This window comes from Anoplopoma fimbria, chromosome 17, assembly GCF_027596085.1.
Source record: "Anoplopoma fimbria isolate UVic2021 breed Golden Eagle Sablefish chromosome 17, Afim_UVic_2022, whole genome shotgun sequence".
Lineage (NCBI taxonomy): Eukaryota > Metazoa > Chordata > Actinopteri > Perciformes > Anoplopomatidae > Anoplopoma > Anoplopoma fimbria.
Window position 1 is genome coordinate 22628405 of NC_072465.1, and position 25102 is coordinate 22653506.

Genomic DNA, 25102 nt, shown 5'->3' on the forward strand with positions numbered 1-25102 from the left:
AAATCTCTCAAATTGACATCTTTTGAGGCGTATTTTTTTTTTTGTATTTGGGCACACAGAGTAATGGGATGTCACACAACAAATTTTCATGTAGCCTGTTGTTTTTACATAAAGATCATCCCAAGTTTTCCAGTCCACATGTATAGGGAGAAGGTTTATTGTGTTACCGTACTATTTAGGTTCTGCTTTTTTTACATTTTATTACACCGTTTTAAAAAATCAGGTCTTACAAGCATCTATCTGTAACTGACTTTTGACACTAGGGATGCCTTGTAAAAATGCTAGCCTGACATAAAGCCAAGGCTTTGCCATCCTTACGAGATCCACTGTTAATTCTCTCTGTTTGAAGACGTGTGCTTGGTTGCACTTAAAAGATCAAGAAAGGGGAGGTGAAGCAACAGCAGTGCTTATTTTCTGCCTTGAGTTATGTAGCCTAATTGAAAAAAATGAATTGTTTCTGTACTGTGAGTCAGTGGATGCTAAAGGAATACGTGTTACATAGGAGTATTTTTTTTTTGGAGGGGGGCGGGGACTTTCTGTTCATATTTGTGTTCAAGTAACTCAGCACAGAGACCATGGTTTAATGGGCGAGGGGGGGGGGGGGAGTTAATCACTGTTTCTTTTGTTTAAAAAAGAGATTGTATGCTGTGAAGTCGGTTCATTTGCTTCACCCTTCTCCGTTGTAATGTGTGGAGAAGCTGCATTCGTGATTAAAGTTCAGTTTTGATATTTAAGACTTTTTTTTTTCTTTTTACTGACATTAAAAATGAAATCATTTTGAAATCAAACGAAATCATTGTCTTGAATGAGAGCTATTGTCTCTGTGCTGTGGAGTATGACCATTGATTGTTATTTATAGGGTTGGATGAGAAATAGCGGGAGGGCAGGGTGGGGTACTGAAGATGTATTGATCGTTTTTTTCCACTGTGATGGAGATGTTTAAAGTATTGCAGGACTCATATTAGAGACAGGAGAACTGTCATCCCATGGATCCTGCTTGACAAGTGTCTGCTCTTTGTGGTTCACTGGACAATTGTGTTATAAAAGTTCAAATTTAAGATATTGTGCGGTGGGATAATTGCACCTGGCTTTGAATGTCATATTTCACAAGCTAGATACAATAACACTCCTCCTCTAGCAGGTTTCTCAATTTATCTTTTATACAGACATGTTTTCGCCATTATAAAGATTCATGTTTTGTTTTGATTCTGTTGTCTTTTGACTTTCAGTGTTTGCCATATGCCTCACTGAAAATAATGTGTGATTGTGCTGATATTGATAATTAATAATGAGATATCTAATGTATCATATTCTGAATGGTGTGGGCAGTTTTTTTTGTTTGTTTTATTTGTTTTTGGTTTAAGGTGGTTTACTGTTGTCTTTGTTACCATTGTGCATTGCAATTTTATACTTCAAAGTAGAGGTTGGACTATGTAATCAAACAAATGTATCTAACAATAAGAGACGCATGGTGCCTTTGGGGCCATTTTCCCCCAGAAAACTTATTAAACATGTTTGTTTAAATTTGTTTTGTCCATGATGGTTCTTTTCTTTTCAATATCAAAGAGACCTTTAGACCTATAGAAACTACTTTTATTTACATACATACTTTTAATTATGTTAGTGTTGGCTTTCACAATTTAGCTTTGTGATCTTGCTTGTACTTCTTTTTTTACCCATTTCACTGAATGGAAGGTGCAGTGTAACATTTATTTCAGGGTGCCCCTGGGATCCCAAATGTTGCACCAAATTCTGTAACCCGATTAGAATTATCCACTGTTTTGCAGCTTCAAATGCTCTTATCATAGAAGTTAATACTTTATAGTAGCTGCATGATGCTTAAGTTTAGCAACATGAAGGCCAGAGATATTGGTGCACTGAAACCACAATAGAGAGCCTATGTGTTAAAGTATGATAAAAATGTTTCTAGTTAAAATTCATGATCAGGTAAGATAATTTAGTGCAGTCCTGTAGTTTAATTGATTGCAATTTTGAGGTTCTTGTACTTACTTTACTTGAGTCATTTAATTTTCTGTTACTTTCTTCTTCACTAGTTAAAAAGGGTCTTTTTTATTTATCCTTTATTTTACTCCACTATATTAAGTTGACAAATATACTGTCAATACTGGTTACTTTTCAGATTAAGATTTTACATCAGAAGTATAAGATTAAACCCCTTTGGCTTGTAGTCCGTTACAAAAAGCGTGATTTCCTATCTAAATGAAGTGATACATTATTAACAGTGTCCATTTTCTGTACACTGAATACTTCTACTTTTTATACATTAAATACATTAATCTGATAATACTTCTGTTCTTAAATAGGGCATTAACTTTTTTGACTAAAAGAACTTCACCTCCCAGAGGTAATTGCGGCTGCCAAACTCCAACCGGAAACGACAATGAAGTTAGCGAAATAAAACCGGATGTTTGAGAAAAGCCTCCTAATTCAAATTTTGCACAATAAATTCTTATTCTTATATTTTTTAAACCTAACTTATTTACAGTTACAATTCACTCAAAATGTAACTCAGGGAGCCATGTCGCTGAAATAGGGACGCGACTCAAGTTCCCGTTTTATTTTGGAGGGGGAAAAAAAAATACAACCGGAAGTCCAGCACAAATACTTTTCATCCCAGCTGACTTTGCGCTGGAAGGAACAGCACATAGCGATGGTGATTTCTAAACTGCGCTCAGTTAGTGTTCTGGAGATGATGGCCAACCGACTTGGGTAATAATTAACTAGTATTTCAGTCATAGTTGACCAGCTGGCGCGCTTCAAGGAAGTGTTTTTTTTTTATCTCCGGAGCTAAACTAACATAGCGGCACAGTGAGCGGTCCAGCGGTCCAGTTCACTTCCGCTGACGTCATCAGGTTCGATAGGTGAGTTGAACACCACCAGACAACCAGGATTTTGGGGCCACATGTAACTTATTCATCTGGAGTGATTTTTCATGTGCTACATCCGGGGTATTTGTCATATTTTGCAAATAGTGTCAGTAAGTGTTACCACATTTTTGGGTTAAAGTCCAGTGTTGGTTGCATTAAGGTTAACATGTAATATAAGCTACAACATGTACTGTCTATACACTTCTCTATGGGTAAACACAGACATATGCATTACATTACATTACATTACAGTCATTTAGCAGCTTACAATGAGTGTATTCAACATACAGTGGGTACGGAAAGTATTCAGACCCCTTTTAAATTTTTCACTAGACAGGTGTGTGCCTTTCCTAATCAAGTCCAATCAGTTTAATTAAACACAGCTGGACTCCAATGAAGGAGTAGAACCATCTCAAGGAGGATCAGAAGAAATGGACAGCATGTGAGTTAAATATGAGTGTCACAGCAAAGGGTCTGAATACTTATGACCATGTGATATTTCAGTTTTTCTTTTTTAATAAATTTGCAAAAAATTCTACATTTCTGGTTTTTTCTGTCAAGGTGGGTTGCTGAGTGTACATTAATGCGAAAAAAATTAACTTTTTCGATTTTAGCAAATGGCTGCAATGAAACAGAGTGAAAAATTTAAAGGGGTCTGAATACTTTCCGTTCCCACTGTAGGTATTCAAGAGAACTACTAGTCATATGCTTTGTACAACTTTAGGTTAATGTTTACCCTTAAAATAGCATACCTATTCGTAGTAGTTTGTAGCACTTATTCTATTCGTATTAGTCTGTTGCAATTATTGTCTTCGTAGTAATTTGCTTCTGCACTATACTTTTGCTCTGGTTTATGCTTTAAGATGCTTGTTTAAGAAAGGAGATGCACTTATGACTTCTGGTGACTAGTAGTTCTCTTGAATACCTATGTTGAATACACTTCCTGTAAGTCGCTTTGGATAAAAGCGTCTGCTAAATGACTGTAATGTAATGTAGCAAGGAAATTGTTTATTTTATGTATGCTTTTTGGGTTTTTCTGTATTAACATCCAGTTCTTCCTTTGACACTAAAGCTTCTTGGTTTGCACTGCATTGCTGCTTGCCGTTACTCTCTCCAGACAGAGTAAAGCCATGTCAGCACTCTGTCCGGGGGCCGGTGTATTGTTACTCTCCCAGGAGAAAGGAGAGAATGCAATCGCCTCTTGACTTTGTCTCTTTATGAAAGAATCAACACTTCTCAGCTGCATGACACCGTTAGGCCTGCCAGGGTCAGTTAACAACATATTAACTACAAAACAAAGATGCTTATTTCTGACCTGACTATACCTTTACGGATACCAAACTTTTTTTGTATCGTATTAATAGTCTATACATATTTAACTAGTATTCCAGAGGAACAAATGAGATTTGTTTCGAGGTTTTCCGTTACATATGGTGAAAATCTGCTGAATCCTTAAACCTATTTAAGACCAAGAACTGGAACTATAGTCAGGCTTGCAATCTGCTTGCTTTGCACTATTGGTGCTTACATCGCTACATTTTATCTTTATTTGTATGTCTTTTACCACATTCCTATCGAGGCTTGTGACTGTGTGGTTTTTCAGCTCATAAAGTTTAGGAATCTAAGTCATATGTGACTTTAACCCTTGGTCGGCAAGTTCCAGTCGTCCAACCCTCAAACTGTGTTTCCGTGCTGAATTACTCCAGTTTTATTACAATGCTTATGTGTATTAATTGGAAAGTTTTGTGCCCTCAGACATGCCAACTAATGTGTGTCGGATCAGATAACAAAAATTGACCTCATTAATAACAACAATCATTTTTACGTGTCACATTAGGAGCTGTCCCAGTCATCTCACCTGATCTGACACTCCCATCATCTACTGATCCTCTGATCTTCCAGCATGGCTAACACAGACCCTGTCAATGTCCGGGTCTTCTCTCTGAACTGCTGGTCAGTGGCTGTGGTTTGTAGTGATTCTTAATGCACTGTGTTGTTTTTGTCTCGATACACGTTTACAAAAACACTGCGTTCGGTTTTTTTTTTCCCAGGGGGATCCGCTACCTCAGCAAACACATTTCTCAGCGATATGCTATGATTGGAGATATGTTGTGCAAGGAAGAGCATGATATTGTCTTACTGCAAGAGGTTGGTGGATGCAATCTTTCAGAGTTATAGAGTTACATTGTCTACCGACTTTTTCGGTTCATGCACTTTTTTTTTTGCAATGAAGATCAACCTAAAGTCATAAATCTTCTTGTAAACTCGTCTCAACAATATTAATTATGCAAAGATTGCTGCTATATTCTACTTTCCACGTTACATATCCATTTTTTTCAGGTGTGGAGTGAGAAGGACTTTCTCTCCTTGAAAAAGAAACTTGCCTGTAGTCATCCTTACTCTCATCACTTCAAAAGGTACTTTTTTTCACTCTTTTCAATCTAAGATTAAAAGTCACGAGGTACTTGTCATATTTTCAAAAGGCTCCTGAAGTGTCTCTCTGTCAGAAGAATGTACTTGCAAAGCATTGATCCAAAGACCCAAAATATAAGTGAAGCCTAGGCAGTACCTAAAGGATTAACTTTTGTGTGGCTTAATTCTTTCTTGACCTCCATACCAAAGCATAAGACTGAGTTTAATCAAAGGCCCTACCTTTCTAATCCCCTTTGCAGCTCACAAAACTGTCTTCTCTAGTAGATATGTTCTCACTTCTACATCCCATAATACTGTAGATCTGAACGGAAACCAGGGATGTGACTTGTTTCTTTGAACAATAATCACGTACTGCTGAAGCTGGTGTGCGGAACATGCCACATACCCACATGTCCTGTTTCTCTTTTTTCAGTGGAGCCATCGGCAGTGGCCTGGCCATTTTCTCCAAACACAGAATCCATGAGACATTCCTTTATCGCTACTCACTGAATGGTTATCCTTACATGGTGAGTCTAGAGAGCCTGAGACACTAACAATAGGTTACAGAGTGATCATAAAAGACATAAAACTAAGAGATGAACGCTGTAATAAAATATAAACAAGATTAAAATAAAGAACAATTGAACAGAGAGAGCAGAGAATTCTGCCGAGGCCAATGAAATGCAAATATGCAAACACAACCACTCTATATATCTGTATATATTTCCAAAATCATTAAGAATTATGTCTGAATATGGTTGTGGCTAGCTAAAGTGTCATAATCTCAGCTGTGCATTTATTATGTACTTCTAATTTGGAAATATCACACATTCATTTGTAAAAAAAAAAAGATGACACCTTATCATCATGTGCACATATCCAAATATGAAATGCTTAGACTCAAATAACATCATGAAAATTGAAGCTTGTTATCATAAACGAAAAAATGTAGGTGAAGTAATAACTTGCGTCACATTTGAATTTGGATACATAAAAAAGTCCTAGTACACAAAACACTATGATTTAGCAGCTAAATATTTACACACGAAAATAAATAATTGATTTGCTCCAAAACTTAAGAGTTCTTCTTTGGCCCGTGCTACACCCTGCCACCAAGTTTTGCATCTAAAAGAAGTTTGCACTCTGGGCTTTCTGCCAGAAATCTCCTTAAGTTTAGCCATTAACTTACTTGATTAGGTTCAGGAAAAGATCATGTTTGAGTTTGTTAAAATAAACCCTTTCTCGCAGAAAGCCCTGAATGCAAACTTTTCCGTTCAGCAAATCGGGCCAGTAGTTTTTCCATAATTTTGCTGACAAACAAACCAACAAACCGAACTGAAAAGATTACCCTGGGCGGAGATAATAAATGCAGCTCTAAGATAGATAGATGGCTTGTCTGAGCTTCTCCAGCAGCTCATTCCAGAGTCCAGAGATACGGACCACAAAGGAGAGTGGATAAGTGATTCTCTGGTGTAACAACCTCTCTGTGCAGACTATCAAACTGTCTCTAATAACATATTGTGTTTTTCCCAATAATTAGGTTCACCATGGCGACTGGTTTGGAGGTAAAGCTGTCGGGATGGCGGTCTTAAAATTGGGCAGCCTGACTGCAAACGTCTACGTGACTCATGTAAGGTTTCCTGACATCAGTCCTCAGCCCTGCCGATGTATTAAATACAGTTATTGATCAATGCGCTGCCGTCTCTGTGTATTGATTTCAGCTGCATGCAGAGTACTGCAGAGACAAGGACTCTTATCTACCTCACCGAGTGGTTCAGGCCTGGGAGCTGCAGCAGTTTGTTCGGTAGTGTGTCTTTGTTTGTTGATTCTGCACAAAGAGTGCGGGCCACTATTTGTCTACACTGGAGGATATTTGCATATTTTCTAAGGGTGAACTTCACCTGTTACTGAAGTGTTTAAAGCCACACTACAGTGCCTGACAGTATTCCTATTCAGTACTTACTTTTTAACTAAGTTTCATCTTGTTTGTGTTCCTTACTAATAGTGTGTTTTTTTTCTGTGCCTATCAGCCACACCTCTGCTGGAGCAGATGTGGTTATTCTAGGTGGGGACCTCAACGTACACCCTCAGGACCTCGGCAACAGACTATTGAAGTCTTACACCGGACTCCGAGACTCTTATTTAGAAACTGCTAAATTTGACGTAGGTAGTTCAATCGCAATATTTGTTAAAGACAAAATGTCAAAGTACCATTTTTTAATTTTTTATTAAATATTGTCATGCTGCAGAGATATCCTGACCTACACTTTATATTCTACAAACTTAAGAAAACATTTAAAAATAATTGCAATTAAATCTTTTTTTCAAAATAGTTCAGCCCCATTAGTGACAACAACGATAATAGCGTTGTTTATCCTGATACCATACTTTACTTTAATATCAAGTAAAGGAAAATTAAGCTTTCTAATGTGGATCTTATTCTTGCAGTTTGGGCCATAATTTGTATTGGATATGATAACGTTTAACTTTTTACGTTTTATAAGGAATAACAGTCGTAGACAGCTCTAAAACAGCACGGATGGCTAACAAGTCCTTAATTTAGCATTCTCTAAAACATTTCTGTGGAAGTAAAAGTAAAGTGACCATACCTTAGACATCTGGTATTATCATCCATGACACATTTCTTGGTCAGAAAGTAGTTCTGCAAAATTGTAAAGCTGTATCGAGCAGAGTCATTTTGGCCCCATATCTCTGGCATTCAGATGGCAAGTTATATGTCATCATAACTGACATATAGAAATTATGGGTCAAGACTATGAAAACAAGAGTCAGGTTGTAAAATTTTATTTTACTTTAACTTGTATTTTGTTTTTAATAAATGTTATAAAAAATATATTTTTCAGGGATGTGAGGATGGCATGACTTTAATAGCTGACAACCCTTTTATCGGTAAAAATGAGCTTGGTCCCTTTGAGAAAGGAATTCGAATCGACTACATCCTGTTCAAGGTGGGTGAAATGTGTATCCCGTCACTTTCACGTCAAGATATTTGAGTCATCAAATGAATTTGCGATGCGTTTTGACCCCCCAAACCATTTCTCCTTTCTTTCTTTTTTTATTCTCAGGGATCTTCCAAAACGGACGTTTATTGTGATTTCATGTCAACCACCAAAGGCTCCGTCCCTGACCATCCATTCCCGTACTCCGACCACGAGGCTCTGAACGCTGGATTAAGACTGGAGCCACACACTCCAACTGAGGCTGAAAGTGGCAGGCAAAGAACATCAAAGAATCAGGACTCTGCTGCAGGTATGTGTGCTCAGCCACCGTGCTAGCTGAGTGGCTCTAGTGACGCCAGTGTCGGTCGATCGCTTTGGTCCAGACTGATGTACATCAACAGTTACGGGTGGGCTGCTGTGCCGTTCATGGTTCCCTCAGGGTGAATTGTAATAACTGCTAATCCCATCAATTGGAAATATGTTAACACCAACATATCTTTAGGTCTATTTGGGAACCAATAAAAAGACGGGAAAATAAAGTTGTCAGGAGAGCCCATAAAGATCCCCTAAAAGCAATTCAGAAAGGTTCCGTTAATGTCAGTCACAGGTACCGGAATCTACTTTGTTCAGTCTTGCAAAATGTCCATGTCTGTTCCAGAACACATCCTGTAATAGCTTCATGGTTAAAGAAGGAACTTTCAACTGGTTATGACACGGTCACAATATAATACTTATGCCTCTATATGACCCACATGTAAACAAGACAATCAGTGACTAGATTGTCTATTTTTATTTAGTAATTATTAATGCTTGTCCTTGATGCCACGTTGGAATTCATGCAAAATTCCTGCTGCAGTGCAATGAGAGGTTTTCTAAAGGGAATCTGGTGTTTGGAAACACTACAACGTTTGTCCACAGGGGCCGCCAAAATCAACACAAAATGAAAGTTCCTTGTTGTAGCGTTAAAACTGAAATTGCCCTCTGCAACGATGAGTTTTAATTAACAAGGAGCACATTGAATATTTAATGTTATATTGCAATGTTAATGCTGTTTGAATGGAGCCTAAACACAGCCTCCCAGAGCTGCTAGCATGGCGGTAGACTTCTTTTTCTATTTTTCACTCTCCTTCTCTTTTCTCCCTTTCACGTCTATAGGGAATGTGGCTGAGTTGGTGGACATCGTGACAGAGGCGCGTACTGAGGTGAAAGTGGGCCTGCACTGCGCTGAGAGGAGGCGCTACACAGCAACACGCACCGGCGTGATGGGGCTGGCTCTGCTGTTTCTGGAGCTGGCCATCGCCGCCGTGCCCTGGTTGGCTCTGGGAGCAGAGCAGCCCTTCCCTCGCACCTCCTTCTACCTGCTGGCTGCGTTGTGCTTCGCCATCCTGCTCGCCACCGGTCTGCTGTACGTCTTCTACTCCATGGAGGTGAAATCTCTTCAGGGGGCCGAAGACCAGATGAGGCTGGCTGTAGGAAGCCTGCAAGAGAAGCTCAGGGGTTTCCCTCTGGCTCAGCCCCACAACGCCCAACGGAAACCCCCAGAGGGTCACGAGCCCAGCGCCCTCAACCCGGAGGAATAGAACGGGAGCAGGACGGGAATGTGGGCTCACGGAAAGAAACCCCTTGAAGTGAGCTTTAAGGTGGATGTTTGAGGAGAGGTTTACCCTGTGAATGTGTTATATGCTGTGGAGGTTTAGATTTGCACCGCAGAATGAGTTTCCAAAGAACGTTTCTGAAAGTAGTGCAGGACACATGCTTTGATCTTTTTTGTACATTTTATATACTCGTCTTCAGATTAGATTACCCTTAATGCACCTCAACAAACACACTCTCTGTAACATAGTATTTTACTGTCTGTGCTACTGCTGTTCTTTAAGGTCTTAAAGGAGACCTTCTATGTATCTCAAACCTAAGTCGGACCTGCATTCCACCCACCAGTTTCAGCGGGACCAGTTGTTTCTTTTTCTTATTTTCATGTTCCCCTTTTCATGACTCGACCACAATCCTCGTAGGTCCAGACGGTTGGCTGATTTACTTTCAGATAGAAGCACTGTGGTCTCCAATGTACAGAAGAAATAAGCACTCTGGACATTGAAGTTTTTACATAATTGTCAGTAACATTTTTTTCTCTGAAGGACAGATTGTTGTGGCTTCCTGTGGCATTTAAAAACAACAATCCCATGCACCAGTTAAGTATTCTCAGTTTAGTATTGAGGGGAAAGGGACAAACTTTATCAGCATTTCTCATGTTCACTGTCTTGCACCGGAAAGCATCTTTATGTATCATCATGTTAGTACATGATGTTTTTAGTACTGTAGAAAAGGTGTAGCAGAAAGTGTGCAGTGCACTTAGTTGACTAACCCGATGAACCACTTCCTTTTATGTAAGATAGGACATAACTTAATAATCTAGATGGCTATAAAACAGTATTATGACACACCAAAAGCCTAACAATGACTGATCTTTTTTAAAGTTCATTATCTCACCACGATGTTGAAAAAGCACTCAATAGTTCTTAATTTGGTAAAGGATATAGATTTTAAAAAACACCTGATGTTCATTCCAATTGTAAATTGTGATGGGCATGATTATGAAAGCAATAATAAAGATGTTTCACTCTTACTGCCTGACTTCTGTCTGATGGGTTTCACATTCACCACTAGAGAGCAATGTAAGTACATGTGACTGGGGAACACCAAACTGGCTTTTCACCAGTAATTACAAGACAAATGGTGAAGCATAGGAGAGATATTTACCAGATTGCACTTGCCAGCTGGTACAGGCACACCTTCAGGGCAATAGCACCCATGGGTGTGGTACATATTTAAAAAAAAAAAAAAAAAAAATCCATAACAGTGCCATTACCTACAGTAAAGGTGCCGCGGTTAAGAACGCCAATAAATCTAGGGTCAGGGTTACAAAGGGATTTCAGATTGCATGACACAACCCATAAACACAAATGAATACATATGCTGAAGGCAAATCAGGCTACACAACACCTAATGCATGCAAATAAACTTGACGCTAGGTCTTTTTTGCACAAACAGAAATCAGTCTTTGGATTTTCACAGAAGATTGATGTTTTGTTTTATGAAAGGAGAGAATAATGAAGTGGTGTACACTGAACAGGATTTAAATGAAGGGTTGTTGGGGTGAAATACTCAGTATATGCCACCCATCCCTTGTGCAACCCTGGCCTTTCAAACTTCAGTAAGTATATATTGTTTGTTTTTCCTACTTTAACTCATGCATTTTCAATAAAAGTCTTATTATTTTTCTTGCATGATATTTAAGTGATATTTTCGGCCGAGTAGGCCTCAGCACTGTCATGTGATGGCATCATTTTCCAACTCCTGCAGTCGTTGCAGGTAAGGAGGAATAGCACGCACTGTGAACAGGTCTGAACTTTGATTTAGTAGCGTGATTATGATCTACATTTCAGCCTCTAGTGTTCTTTATCACCTATCTGTCCTAATGTAGTCTGATTTGTGAGTTGCTTTTGTGACATTTTGTTTGATAACTGGTAGTTAAAGTGACTGATTGTGGCTGTCGTAGCCTATATTTAAATTTTATGACTAAAAAATTATACATTAAAAGTAGAGGTACTCCGTAAGCAAACTGGCCCTCAGAGTGTTCTAATAAAATATATAGGGGTGGAAAGTATCTTAGTATATTTACTGTAAAATTAATAAATTAAATACTTTTTACTTGTACTGCCCTAAATTTAGGAGGAACTTATTTTTTACTGCACTACTGTACATTGATTTCACAGATTTAGTTTCTTTTCAGCTTCAGATTTTACATGAAACGACATCATTACTGGGTTAAATAACTGTTTAATGACTGTCAAGTCCCAAAGCACTAACATTATACAATAACTGCACCCCAAAAAAAAGAAAATCCAAGAACTGAATTCCTATTAGTGTATTACTTTTTTCTTGTCCCTGCTCCATTAATTATCAATCGTTTTATTTAGATTTATCTCTGGTTTGGGAACCACTGTACTAAATGACATAGTATTTAAAGTAAAGTATCTCCACCTCAACCAGCTACAGCAGGAAAATAGTACATAGCATTGATAGCTATCTAGTTATGTCATATTAAAAAAAAGAAAAAAAAATAGTAAACCAGTATGTTCTGTAGATTTACTTATAATACTTCAGTACTCTTAATTAGTAACATTTTGAAGGACTGGACTTTTTTTGTTAGTGTTAGTGATATGTTATTATGTCTTACACAGGATAGAAACTCTCAAGTGAAAGTAGGTTTCTAAAACCTTTCATTCTGCTCGAGCGGATGGTCACTTTTTCTTACTTCTGTTTGTCAGTGGAGAATAGGTCACGTCCTCCATGATGGAGAGAGGTATGTTATATTCCTTTATTGATCCCCATGGGGGAATTCAAGTGTTGCAGCAGCTCAACTACACAGACACAGACAATAAATACACATACTATACAACTACACAGACAATAAATACACATACTATACAACTACACAGACAATAAATACACATACTATACAACTACACAGACAATAAATACACATACTATACAACTACACAGACACAGACAATAAATACACATACTATACAACTACACAGACAATAAATACACATACTATACAACTACACAGACAATAAATACACATACTATACAACTACACAGACAATAAATACACATACTATACAACTACACAGACAATAAATACACATACTATACAACTACACAGACACAGACAATAAATACACATACTATACAACTACACAGACAATAAATACACATACTATACAACTACACAGACAATAAATACACATACTATACAACTACACAGACAATAAATAAATACACATACTATACAACTACACAGACAATAAATACACATACTATACAACTACACAGACACAGACAATAAATACACATACTATACAACTACACAGACAATAAATACACATACTATACAACTACACAGACACATACTATACAACTACACAGACAATAAATACACATACTATACAACTACACAGACAATAAATACACATACTATACAACTACACAGACAATAAATACACATACTATACAACTACACAGACAATAAATACACATACTATACAACTACACAGACAATAAATGACAATAAATACACATACTATACAACTACACAGACAATAAATACACATACTATACAACTACACAGACAATAAATACACATACTATACAACTACACAGACAATAAATACACATACTATACAACTACACAGACAATAAATACACATACTATACAACTACACAGACAATAAATACACATACTATACAACTACACAGACAATAAATACACATACTATACAACTACACAGACACAGACAATAAATACACATACTATACAACTACACAGACAATAAATACACATACTATACAACTACACAGACACAGACAATAAATACACATACTATACAACTACACAGACAATGTGTGTGTGAAGACGAGCAGGAGAAAGTGTTCTTCACAGCCTGCATTGTGTGCCTGGGCGCGGTCTCGTGGTGGGCAGGGCAAGGTGCGCTCCTATCCTCTGGCACCTCCCGACACTTTAACACTCAGTTAAACACAGTTAAACGAGTTCATTCACGGTCCTCGTCTGGATGCTTTTTTTTTTTGGGACCACCCGGACAGTTGTAAAAATAAACAAAAATGAGTCTGGATCCCATGAAATCGGCCATTTCCATCGGCAATGTGGACGACACGTCTCTGGCCCTGCCGTCCGTCCACCAGTACCGGTCAGGACAACAGCGAGTCCTGGAACAAGTGCAGACTATCCGGAGGACCAAGTCCAGGACGTCCAGCAGCAGGAGCGGATCCACTTCTTTATCTCCAACATGTAAGAGCAGCCAGTACTCCAGAGCCCTGCACACAACACCAAGACTAAAGATAGTTGTACAGTATACAATAATATAAAAACAACAACTTTTATTATGATTACTGTGGATGATCACTGTGATGGCTTTACCCTCCAGGAGTCAGAGTGTAAAACCTCCATTTAGACCCCTTATGTTTGGAAATAAACCTGTTATGAGTTGTAGAAAATTTCCATAATTTTCTAGGAGTTTTTTTTTTGTCTAGAAATGTTGATGCAATCTGGGAATAATTAGATGAGTTGAGAGCAAACAGAGACAAAGCTCTTGTTGCGGCAGTTGCTTTTTAGGGAAATTGTTCCTTTTAAAGAGCTGCTGCATTTGAATAACATGTGCAGATCGTTATAATTCAAAAGCTAATTTACAATACTATTTACAATAACTGCCAAAATGTGGCAAGACTTAACATTTTTTCACATATTCATGGGGGACTGTGACTCATGATTGTTTATTTCTCAACAATAATGTGTCTACGGCCCTGCAGGGCACTGATGTCATGTCAACCAGTTTCACCTGTTGCTCCTTATCTAGTGCCATCTGCTTGTTGTTTATCTATCTCTGTGAAAAGGTTTAGAGACTTTTTACAGCCTAGGGGAAGTTTTCATGTCAGCCCCTCTGGCAGATTGGAGAAGACTTTGAGAAACCTTTTAGACTTAAATGTCAGGAGATTATATTTACCGGAAGTGTAGCTGAACATTGAGCCGAGTATGTAAAATATGAACAGTAATTACACAACTTTATAATTGAACCATTTTTAGGGCCCCCTTTTTGGTTTGTGGTCAAATGTTTATGGTGGTTTATTGGGGCGTGGGGCTGATTGTGGACTCAGTATTTTTTAATTCATTGTTTGGGTGGTGGCCTATGCGTCTCTAAATTGCATTAAGTGACCTACAGGAGAAAGAAAATAAATTAAAAAGAAACCTGAGACCAGTCTGTATCTGTCTATGGGATGAAACAATTTACATCAGAATAACAAGAGTATATTTAGTTAATCATATTTGAATGTCCACCATACCCGGATTTCTTTTTAATCAAATGTTCCATATAAATATATGATACAAGTGATTATTGATTGGACAACGACAACAAATAATGCTGAATATCAAAATAAGATTGTCAGTGTGACCTTTTCAGGTATATTAAGCAATAATCTATACCTTCCCTCGTATGTTTCAACTTTGGACCCTCTGTTTCCTGTTGTCTACCAGTCTTAAGTGTTCTTACCTCTCATGTTTAATTGTTTAATTCAATTCAATTTATTCTGTATAGCCAAAAATGATAAATTTGCCTCAGAGGGCTTTACAATGTGTACACATATGACATCTTCTGTCCCGGGACCCTCCCATTGGAACAGGAAAGAAACTCCACCCCAAAAAACCTTTAACAGGGAGAAAAAAAAAAGAAGAAACTAATAGATATGCAATAGATGGCATGTGTACAGAATGAACAACAGAGTTACAACACATTCAATATCATCTGATATAAAAGAGTCATATAATAAGAGTAGTAAGCAGATTAATGATGGAAGAAATTAAGATTAGATAAGAGCAGTAATGATATACCGTCTTGAATTCCTCTTTTATTACCAAATGAACACTATTGTCATTAAGTATAAACCAAAGATCAGACTTGCCGCCAGCTGATTGTTTTCTGTTTCCTTAAACAATAGACATAAATTGAATACATTGATCTCGTGGATGAACTGTGTGATATGATATCAGCTGATAACCCTCCTCGTGTCTCCTCAGCTCCTCTGTATGACTTCGTTTTCATAGACACTTCAAAGTCACAGTCACAGTCCAACGCGTCTAATGGAGCCCTCTTCTTCGGGAATGGCATTTCTAAATCTGTAAGTAATGGAGCTTATCTTTATTTTATTTGTTTATCTTTATTGTTAGTCATAGAGGGCAGGGCCGCAGCTACCACTGAGGGTTTTTAATCAGAGATCTCATTTAACAAGACTGCAGACATTACACAGTGTTTTGTAAAGCTGGTATTGATCTTATTTAGAACCTAATGTCTTTGAATTTTTATTATTTTTAATTTTAAACACCATGAGATATATTGGATTTAGATCAGGGCCAAGATGCAAAGAGCTTGTTTTGTCCAAATAACTTTCGAAAACCCAAACATATTTTATTTAATATGTATAATAAATGACAGAGACAATTACTCACATTTAAAGAAATGTAACCAGCCAATATTTGGCATTTGTGCTTAAAAAGGCAAAAACATATTATGAAAAACTGTTGCAGATATAATTTTTTTCAAACTGACTAACTGGCTCATCAATCAATCAATCAAATAATTATTTCAACTTTAAACTGAATTAATTCAACTTGAAAAATAAAATAAGACAATCTAAAAAGTTTATAATTTCTTTCTGTATTTTTAAGATCCTTCCCAGGTCTGTGCGAATTACAACTGACTTATAACTTCCAATATATCAAAGTTTTTTTTATTCACCACTATTTGCTGCGTCAGTTTCGTTCCACCCTGTGTATACCACATTGTGGCGGCCTGATACCAATAATAAGAAACAGGCTCAAAGATTTGTTCTCCCATTTCTTCCTCAAAAACCTGTTTCCAGACTTTCTGTCTCCACATGAATATGTTGTTTACCAGCCTCTCCCAAAGAAACTGCCAGCCGTCACATAACAAACCCACATGGCTGCACACCAAGAACCATCTTTCATAATTTAGCTTTCCACCGCCAGTTTTACACCAGTCACTCTGTCTCTTTGCTTCGTTGCTGCTGAAATAAGCCTTCATGAGACAAGAATATATCTTTCATTGCAAACACATGTGCTCTGTGTCTCTGCAGCTCAGCCTAGAGAAAAACGCCAACCGTCAGTCAGTCATCAACAATAATCGATCCAGTGTGAAGCTGAGCTCAGCTTCCACCTATCAGTCCAAGAGGGGATACGCCCCCGTCGCCTCCGTGGCGGCCGGTCCAGCCAACACCAGCCGCAGCGACTCTGATCTGGTCTGGCAGCGCTCCATGCAACAGCGCTCGGCTCCTCCGAAGATGTTCTTTTCCACCATGGGCACCTACAGGACACCGGAGAGGGTCACCACTCAGTTTGTAACAAACACCGCATCCCAGCCTCAGCTGCAGTCTGTGCACACAGTGAATGGCACAGGTCAGATCAAAACAAACAACCAGTTTATTGGCAGCCAAGTTAAAGTGACCAAAACAGTCCCGAAGTCTCCCGTCACTGAGAGTGCTCCGAAGAGCAAAGGAGATCCTGGGTTAGTTCGCCATATTTTTTCCCTAATTTCAAATGATATGAATTAAATATGTAAATTAAAAAATGAATTAAAGCATCCTCTCAGTGTGTTTAAATAGCATTCACATTGTATTTTTTTTTTTTTACAGGTCAAACAACAACAATGGCGTTGTTGATATCACTATGAAGGAGGCTGTTGAGTATCTTTCCAACGAGGATGAGACGTATCAGCACTGTGGCGCTTCCTACATACAGCACAATGCCTTCATCGACGACAAGGCTAAAGAGGAGGTGGTTTGTCTTGTCATCTTCATATATCCTATTGACACACTGCTTATGAGTTTTAGCACATGAGATTCAGTGTGGAGATCTTTACGAATGTCATAAACATACTGTCCTGCCAAAATGAACATTCAGTCATTACCCACTCACCCCATGTCAGTCAGAACTCCACTGAAGACTTGGCAGTAACTTAAGACAGCTCTGATCCTGTGTAGGTGAACAGTATGGCTGATACCTGTGAGATCAAATGTGAGCATTCCTGGCAGTCAATCATCCTTGGATCTGTTATCTGCATTTGAATATTAACAAAAACCTTTGATTTCATCCTTTTAGTTTTATGCAAATCTTAGAGGGAAGTTCATCCCCAAAATCAAAAATGCATATCTTCCCTCTTACCTGTAGTGTGCTATTTGTTGTGTGAGTTTTATCTAGAAACTATGGTTGAAAAAAAATAGTTCTTACATGAAACTGTTCACAACAAGGTCTGTGGATTATCTTAAGTAACCGGGTAATGATTGCTTAAAAGAGACTTTGCCGAGTGCCACATGGTGCTGTTGTGTTTGAGAGAAGGCCGACATGTCAACAGCCTATATCTCCCAAACAAGGCAACTCACACCATAACGAGATCAAAATCAGAATCAGAGTGATAAAAAGCACTACAGGTAAGAGGAAACATTTGTATTTTGAATTTAAAGATGAACTGTCCCTTTAAGGATTATATCTTTAACATGCAGTAAACATGGGTTTTTTGGACGTCCTTCAAGTCCTTGACCGTGGCTCGGTTTCCCCCGTTTGTATTTCAGCCTTTGTTGCTGACTTGGAGTATTATTCAACTCATTTTAATCCATCATAAAAAATAAAGGGTCCCAATCATTTTGATGTGGTAAATTATTACTGTGCTAACTTCCGAAGCCCTCCTGTCTCGCAGGTGTTGAAGCTCAAAGGGATCCATCCTTTGGTGGGTCTGCTGCGCAGCTCCAGCTCCCAGGTCAGCCAGACAGCCTCGGCCGCCCTCCGTAACCTGTCCTTTAAGAGCAACGATAACAAGGAAAAGATCCATCACTCGGGCGGCATCACGGAGGCCACGGCTCTGCTCAGAGATACGGACTCTGTCGAGATACAGAAACAGCTGACAGGTACAAGTTAGCCCACACAGAGGGGTACACACACACACACACACACACACACACACACACACACACACACACACACACACACACACACACACACACACACACACACACACACACACACACACACACACACACACCTATCCATGCAAACAAGTCATACAGGGAGCCACTTGTGTGTAGCATAACAAATCAAGTCCTCCTGTAATTACAATCTGACAGAATAGCTAAATATTTTTCCCATGGGCTGTGAATGAATATTTGTTTGACGTGCCATGCAAACAACTGAGGTTTTTCATTTTCCTTCCAGGTCTCCTGTGGAATTTGTCCTCAGTAGAAAGCTTGAAGCCAGACCTGCTGAAGAGTGCTCTGCCAGTCTTAATGGAGCGTGCGATCCTGCCGTACACAACAGGTCCAGACCGGAGCAGCAGTAACAGCCAGGACCCTGAGGTCTTCTTCAACGCCACCGGATGTCTAAGGCAAGCTTAAGATCCAGCCGAGCACCTGATATCACCCCAGTGTGTGTTTGCTTTATCTGTCATGAGGCTCAGGTTCCAATCGGACCAATTAGTAGACACATTAATATATATATATATACATGACATAGCTTACTAATAGCAGTTGTTTTTACTGCTTTTAATACTACTACTCTTGGTGGCAAGCTCTCAATCCGCTGTGTTTTTACAAAGGGCGGGGTGAACGTGACTTGCAAACTGGAACCACGATAAATCAATAGTATATTGATGTAATTGATTTAATATTCGACCCCGCCCTTTGAGCAACACAGTAGAAGGTTGTTATTAAGTCACCTGTGTGAAAAATACATCTAATTATTTCTAAGATATGAATATCATCACAATAAGACAATAAGACACTCAGCTGCTAGTTTATTAGGTACACTTGGGTAAAACTAATTTCTTTTGAAACACCAGCCCTGTCTTCAGAGATGTTGACTGAACTTTAAGGTCATTTTTGAGGATACAGTTTGTAATGTTAGAGTAAAACTGTATTGAGATTGCATGGGTTGCATTATACTGATCTTCATGTGTCTCCACTGATTTTAATTATTTCCGTGCTGTGCAAAACTTTATTCCTTTCATGCCTTCATTGACTTTCCAAAACTTTCCAAGCTTGTCTGCACCTAAAAAGAAGCTTTTTTTATGTCAAAGTTGATGCTTTAAAAAGAAAGAGCTGCAGGAGAGTCAGGCTGCAGAGTCTGAAGGCGTTTCTAATACTTGTTCTTTTGAGTGTAAATGTACAACATCACCATCATTCAAACCGCAGTCACAGGTGATATTAGGATGTCAGTCAGTTATCGTACTGCATCAGCAAACACACGGCTCTCGTGTAGAACATTGACTCACTTCCCGTATCATTCTGGGAAAGCTGTAGTTGTTTGACTTGACTTGTTTTATTGTTTTCCTTTGAATGAACTAGATTACTACTGTTTACCTTCAAGGCAAGGCGAAATTAGTGTCAGACAATTAAATCGCTGCATTGCTGCAAGGCTTTATTAAATCCGAACAGTAAATGCCGCTGTGCTTGTTCTACATTTACACACCAACTGACAAGAAAATACTAATAAAAAATAATAATGTTTCATGTATATTAACATTTTTTAATGTGTGATTTTTCGGCTGTGGCGTAGTGGAGAGCAAGGTAGTTCTCCAATCAGAGGGTCGGTGGTTCGATACCTGGCTTCGGCAGTCGATGTGTCCTTGGGCAAGACACTTAACCCCAAGTTGCTCCTGAAGGCTTGCCATCGGTGTGGACTGGATGTTGCATGAATGTTAGTTAGAGTCTGATGGTGGCACCTTGATGGTAGCCTGTCATCAGTGTGTGAATGGGTGAATGATATGTAATATACTACTGATTGTAAGTCGCTTTGGATAAAAGCGTCTGCTAAATGACTGTAATGTAATTTAATTTTAAACAGAAATTTAAGCAGCACGAAGCAAAGCAACAGGCAGGCGATGAGAAAATGTCGAGGTTTGGTGGACTCCATGGTCAGTTATGTTAAAGACTGCGTGGATGCAGGAAAACCCGATGATAAGGTAAGAGGGAGAAAATAATGTGTTTATTCAAACTCTCTGTTAGAGCTACAAACTGTCTCTCTGTCTCTCTGCACCTCTTTTCACATGTCACACCTTCAAGAGGAACGTGGAAAAAAAAAACATTCATCATAATAGCGGGAAGCTATCGTAGTTTCCACAGAGCAGTTCTATTGTAACAAAAACCCCAGATGAGTCATAATGTTCTCAGCTGATCAGAAAACGAGCTACTTCACGATGTAGCCTTCATACAGACAGGTTTACAGACTCGTGATTTGAACAGAAGAGTCAAGCTATTGATGCTCAATATTGTACAGTGATGTGGATTATTAAAAAACTGTCACCAATGAGCAGGATAATGGCTCCATTTGACACAAAAAATGATTCAATGCAACAACTTATTGTTTTTGCTTTAGTCTTTAAATTATCTGTTTGCCTCATTCTTGTAATTATCAATTTCCTGTGGCAAAAATGGGTTATTAAAATGTATCTGTGCTCTACAATTTCCTATCTATTATTATAGCTTAATTAGTGGCTAAATATCTTTCTGCACAACAGGCAGTGACGCTTCTTATTTCTGGTAATTTATAGGTCTGGGACAAAGTTGGAACATCACCAGCACAATATTTGAGCCAAAATTGAGCCTTATTGCACTTTTTCTGTGTCTGAGTCTTGCACGTGCCCTTATGTTGTGTGTTGTTCTACATGTCGGAACAGTCGGTGGAAAACTGCGTGTGCGTCCTGCACAACCTGACCTTCCAGCTGGAGGCCGAGGCTCCGGCTCTGTTCAGCAGGATCACAACGCTGGCCAAGGCTGTCAACGGGGGCCACAGCCAGGGAGACACCGGCCCCATCGGCTGCTTCAGTCCACAGGGCAAATCCTCAGAGCACGAGGTGAGACGAGGAAAGTGCACAACAGAGACAAACTTAAATACTGATGTAGAACAGGGCCAGAGGGATACTTTGAAAACTACCTTTTGACACTTCCTACAAGTGTTCACTTTGTCTAGACAGAATCAGTGTGTCTTCTCTAGATTATATATTATGTCTGTCATTAATCTTTCTCTTTAGTGTGACTTGTCCATTAAATGTGTCAAGACTATGGCAGTTTAACCGGTAATTACTTTCTAGGTTTTGAAAGGCTTAGAGTGACAGTGTGTGTCTTCGTGCTCTGATTCCAGTAGGTGTTACCTTTTGCTTTGTGTTAGAAATGAAAGCACGTCTTTCTTCAGTGTGTTGAATGTTTATTTATATGTTAAATAGATTATTATTTTTATTTTTTCAATGGAAACAATATTTATTAATTTCACCATCATATCAACAGCACACAAATAGTAATTAAAAAGAATAGTAATAGTTAAATAGTGCCAATCCATCTATTCTCAACTGAGAGATCTCCCCTTGCCTTGGCATTACACACCAAATCGCTCCATATTGTCCTGCAAACAAGCAATTTATTGATTAGTCTAGCCAAAAAATTGCTTGTGCATGTGAAAATCACCATTTCTGCCCCCTTTCTTATCCAGCGTCACTTTGACTTCCCGGTCGTTGAGGATCCACAACCTAGTGGAGCCGGTCACCTGATCCACTCCAAAACTCTGCAGAGTTACCTGTCTCTGCTTGGGACCAGCCAGCAAGAAGAAACACAGGATGCCTGTTGTGGAGCCATGCAGAACCTCACCGCAAACGAAAGCATTGTGAGAAAAAATATGTTGTGCTGTTAAACGCTGACCATTACACTTGATTATCTGAGCAGTTGTAGCTCATGGAGACTTGTTTAGATAACCTTTCAATTATCATTTTAAGTTTTAAAAATGATCATTTTAGGTTTCTGTCACCAGTAAAACTTGTAGGTCAACTAATAAATGCATGTTTTGGTATACGCTTGCACTCTGCTTTATGTTTTCCTGAGTTCGCATGGTTATCTGTCCTGACAGGTTGCCGGTGTAATGAGCCAGACCATTGTGCAGAAACTGAATGGTCTGCAATTTATCAGTCCCCTTTTAAAATCAGAGAAAATCAACATCCAGAAGAATGCAGTGGCTTTGGTAGGAAACCTGACCAAAAACCCAAACTTGCAGAACGCCATAGGTAAGAACATGCGTCACAAGCAGGAGACAAAAAAAGTCACCTGCTTGTTTTAAACATAAATACCATTAATCATAGTATTAAGAAATATATATATATTTTGTTTTACTTCCTAGTTGTAGCATTTGAGTTAGTACCTTAAAATGCATTACCTTTAAACAATCATTTACAGTTTTACAAGTGTTTGCTTGTGTTAACCAGCCTGTGGGTTTTTTGTTTGCCTTGATACTGAAGGTCGTAAAGCCCTCCCAGAGCTCCTGGGCATCCTCAGCACAGGCACCAAGGAAGGAAACGAGTCTGATGACACACTGGCCATGGCCTGCCAGACTTCGCGTTGCCTGCTTATGAAGGAACCTGAGATGGGCAAGCAACTGTTGAACAACAACCTGATCAACTCCCTGAAAGTTCTCAGCCTAAAAGAGTAAGTTTGCACGTCAGCAGAGCGAGAATATGTATTCTTATGAATAGAAGCAGACATTCAAGATACGGGTATTAACTATGACTCACCGAGATTATATTTGACTTGTATGTTCAAACAGATCTTTAACTGTTATTTTCCCTCTACTAAGATATTTACCCAAGACCAGCAAAGCTGCGTCCGTGCTTCTCTACAACCTGTGGTCAGAAAAAGATTTACAAAGCTTCCTGAAAAAGGTGAGTTGAAGCCTTAACCCCGATTGACAAGACCTGTTGAGGTTTGGGTGTGTCCTCTCTGTTTCACACCTTCAACTCAAAAGTGTCCACGCCTCTCTCAGGTATTTGTGAGAAACGGAGGGAGAAAGCTGTAATTAGGCTGGGTTCTCAAGAAATGCCCAATGAGTGTGATCGAGGCTCTGAAAGCAATACGGTCGAGGAAATCTAGTAGCTCAGTAGCTTTGTTTGCACATTACTCACATTAGCGCGATGCATCGTGACTTTCTTTTCAACCCCAACTCAAAGCGTGTCCACGAGAAATGAGCCATGAGCAGAGTGCAGTTTATTTCACGGGTTTGTCACTTACAGTAAATTCAGTGCGGTTACTGAGGCGGTGCACTGATTTTCATTTTACTATTTGTCCCGCAGCAGGGGATGAACAAGTCCACGTTTGTGAATGACATCACCACGGCAGCACACAAGTCGGTTCAAGTTGTCGATTAAGGAATCAGCTTCAACCGATGGCTGGAAGTCATTTTGACAGAGAAACTCACCAGAAGTTCTGCTGCACATTCGCCGAGGGCTTAGCGGTATCCCTTCTAATTTCACAAATACTTACAGTTTTAATACATGCATCCACATGATGATTCCATCAACGGTAGCCATGTACATTTTTCTTTGTAGGAAAGAAAGGGTAAGATGTAACATGTTAGCAACTTAGACTGCTATTGTTTGCTTTTCTAGTTTGAACTGCTTTCAAATGTCTTTTTAACGTAGCATTTGGGTCTATGCCTGAAATCTTGTGCCATGAGCTTGCTTTATTAGATAATAACATAAGGGTTAAGATTCAATTTTGCACTGAGATTGTTTTTTAACATCATAACAAGATGTAATGATGTTAAATGAACAAAGGCAACACAAAGAACATTTTCTGTTGGAGTTTATACGTTTGCTATAAACACAGTGAACTTGTCTTAAGCAGTGATGAGAGCTTACATTTGACAATTTTTGTTGGTGATGTATCTTTTTTTTCATATGTATGTGCATGATCTTGAAAAATGTGTAATGTCCCCAAAAAGTGTAATAAATAAAGCTGACAGAAATCTTCTCCTCCAGCTGTAAATGTGTTGCTAAATTCTTGAATTTGAGTTAATTATCCATCATTAGTCACAGTCACTGGTGCATGAATAAAGAGTTTCATTAAACCTCGCTCATGTCTCGTCACACCCCTTGTCACACCCCTCTGGGCTTTTGGCCAGTTTGAAATGCTTCTGGGCAGATACTTTACTCCACCCTTATAATTTATTTTCTGAGGCTTATGAACCAGCTCTGAGAGCCAGACACTGCAGTTGTTGTTTCACTCTGTGCATTATGTAATTGTTCACCTGATTCCTAACTGTTAAAACAACTTAATTCAGCCAACGGCCAAGAGGGAATCCTTGGGTCATGTGTGACACTTTTACTCATTTTACATCGATATATTTATGTGCAGAATTCTCGGTTATTTATAGAGGACTGGTAA

At 38.8% G+C, this 25102-nt stretch overlaps 2 protein-coding genes across 3 annotated transcripts; both read left to right on the forward strand.

Moving 5' to 3' along the window:
• Positions 1–2617: 2617 nt before the first annotated feature.
• Positions 2618–10872, forward strand: smpd2b (sphingomyelin phosphodiesterase 2b). 2 transcript variants are annotated; one of them, XM_054617018.1, is made up of 12 exons: positions 2618–2882; positions 3222–3330; positions 4726–4841; positions 4940–5036; positions 5229–5305; positions 5734–5827; positions 6841–6930; positions 7022–7104; positions 7331–7463; positions 8165–8269; positions 8387–8570; positions 9416–10872. In XM_054617018.1, exons 3-12 carry the CDS (start codon positions 4792–4794, stop codon positions 9838–9840), a joined length of 1338 nt encoding a protein of 445 aa, XP_054472993.1. In that variant the 5' UTR covers positions 2618–2882; positions 3222–3330; positions 4726–4791; the 3' UTR covers positions 9841–10872. The 2 variants fall into 2 exon arrangements, with proteins under 2 accessions (XP_054472993.1, XP_054472992.1); XM_054617017.1 differs by lacking the exon at positions 3222–3330.
• A 3058-nt stretch (positions 10873–13930) lies between these two features.
• pkp1b (plakophilin 1b) lies at positions 13931–24084 on the forward strand. The gene is made up of 13 exons (XM_054617682.1): positions 13931–14132; positions 15915–16015; positions 16991–17418; positions 17546–17687; positions 18607–18814; positions 19119–19287; positions 20745–20862; positions 21577–21753; positions 22386–22556; positions 22797–22950; positions 23182–23368; positions 23517–23601; positions 24010–24084. Exons 1-13 carry the CDS (start codon positions 13946–13948, stop codon positions 24082–24084), a joined length of 2202 nt encoding a protein of 733 aa, XP_054473657.1. The 5' UTR covers positions 13931–13945.
• The last annotated feature ends 1018 nt before the right edge of the window (positions 24085–25102 follow it).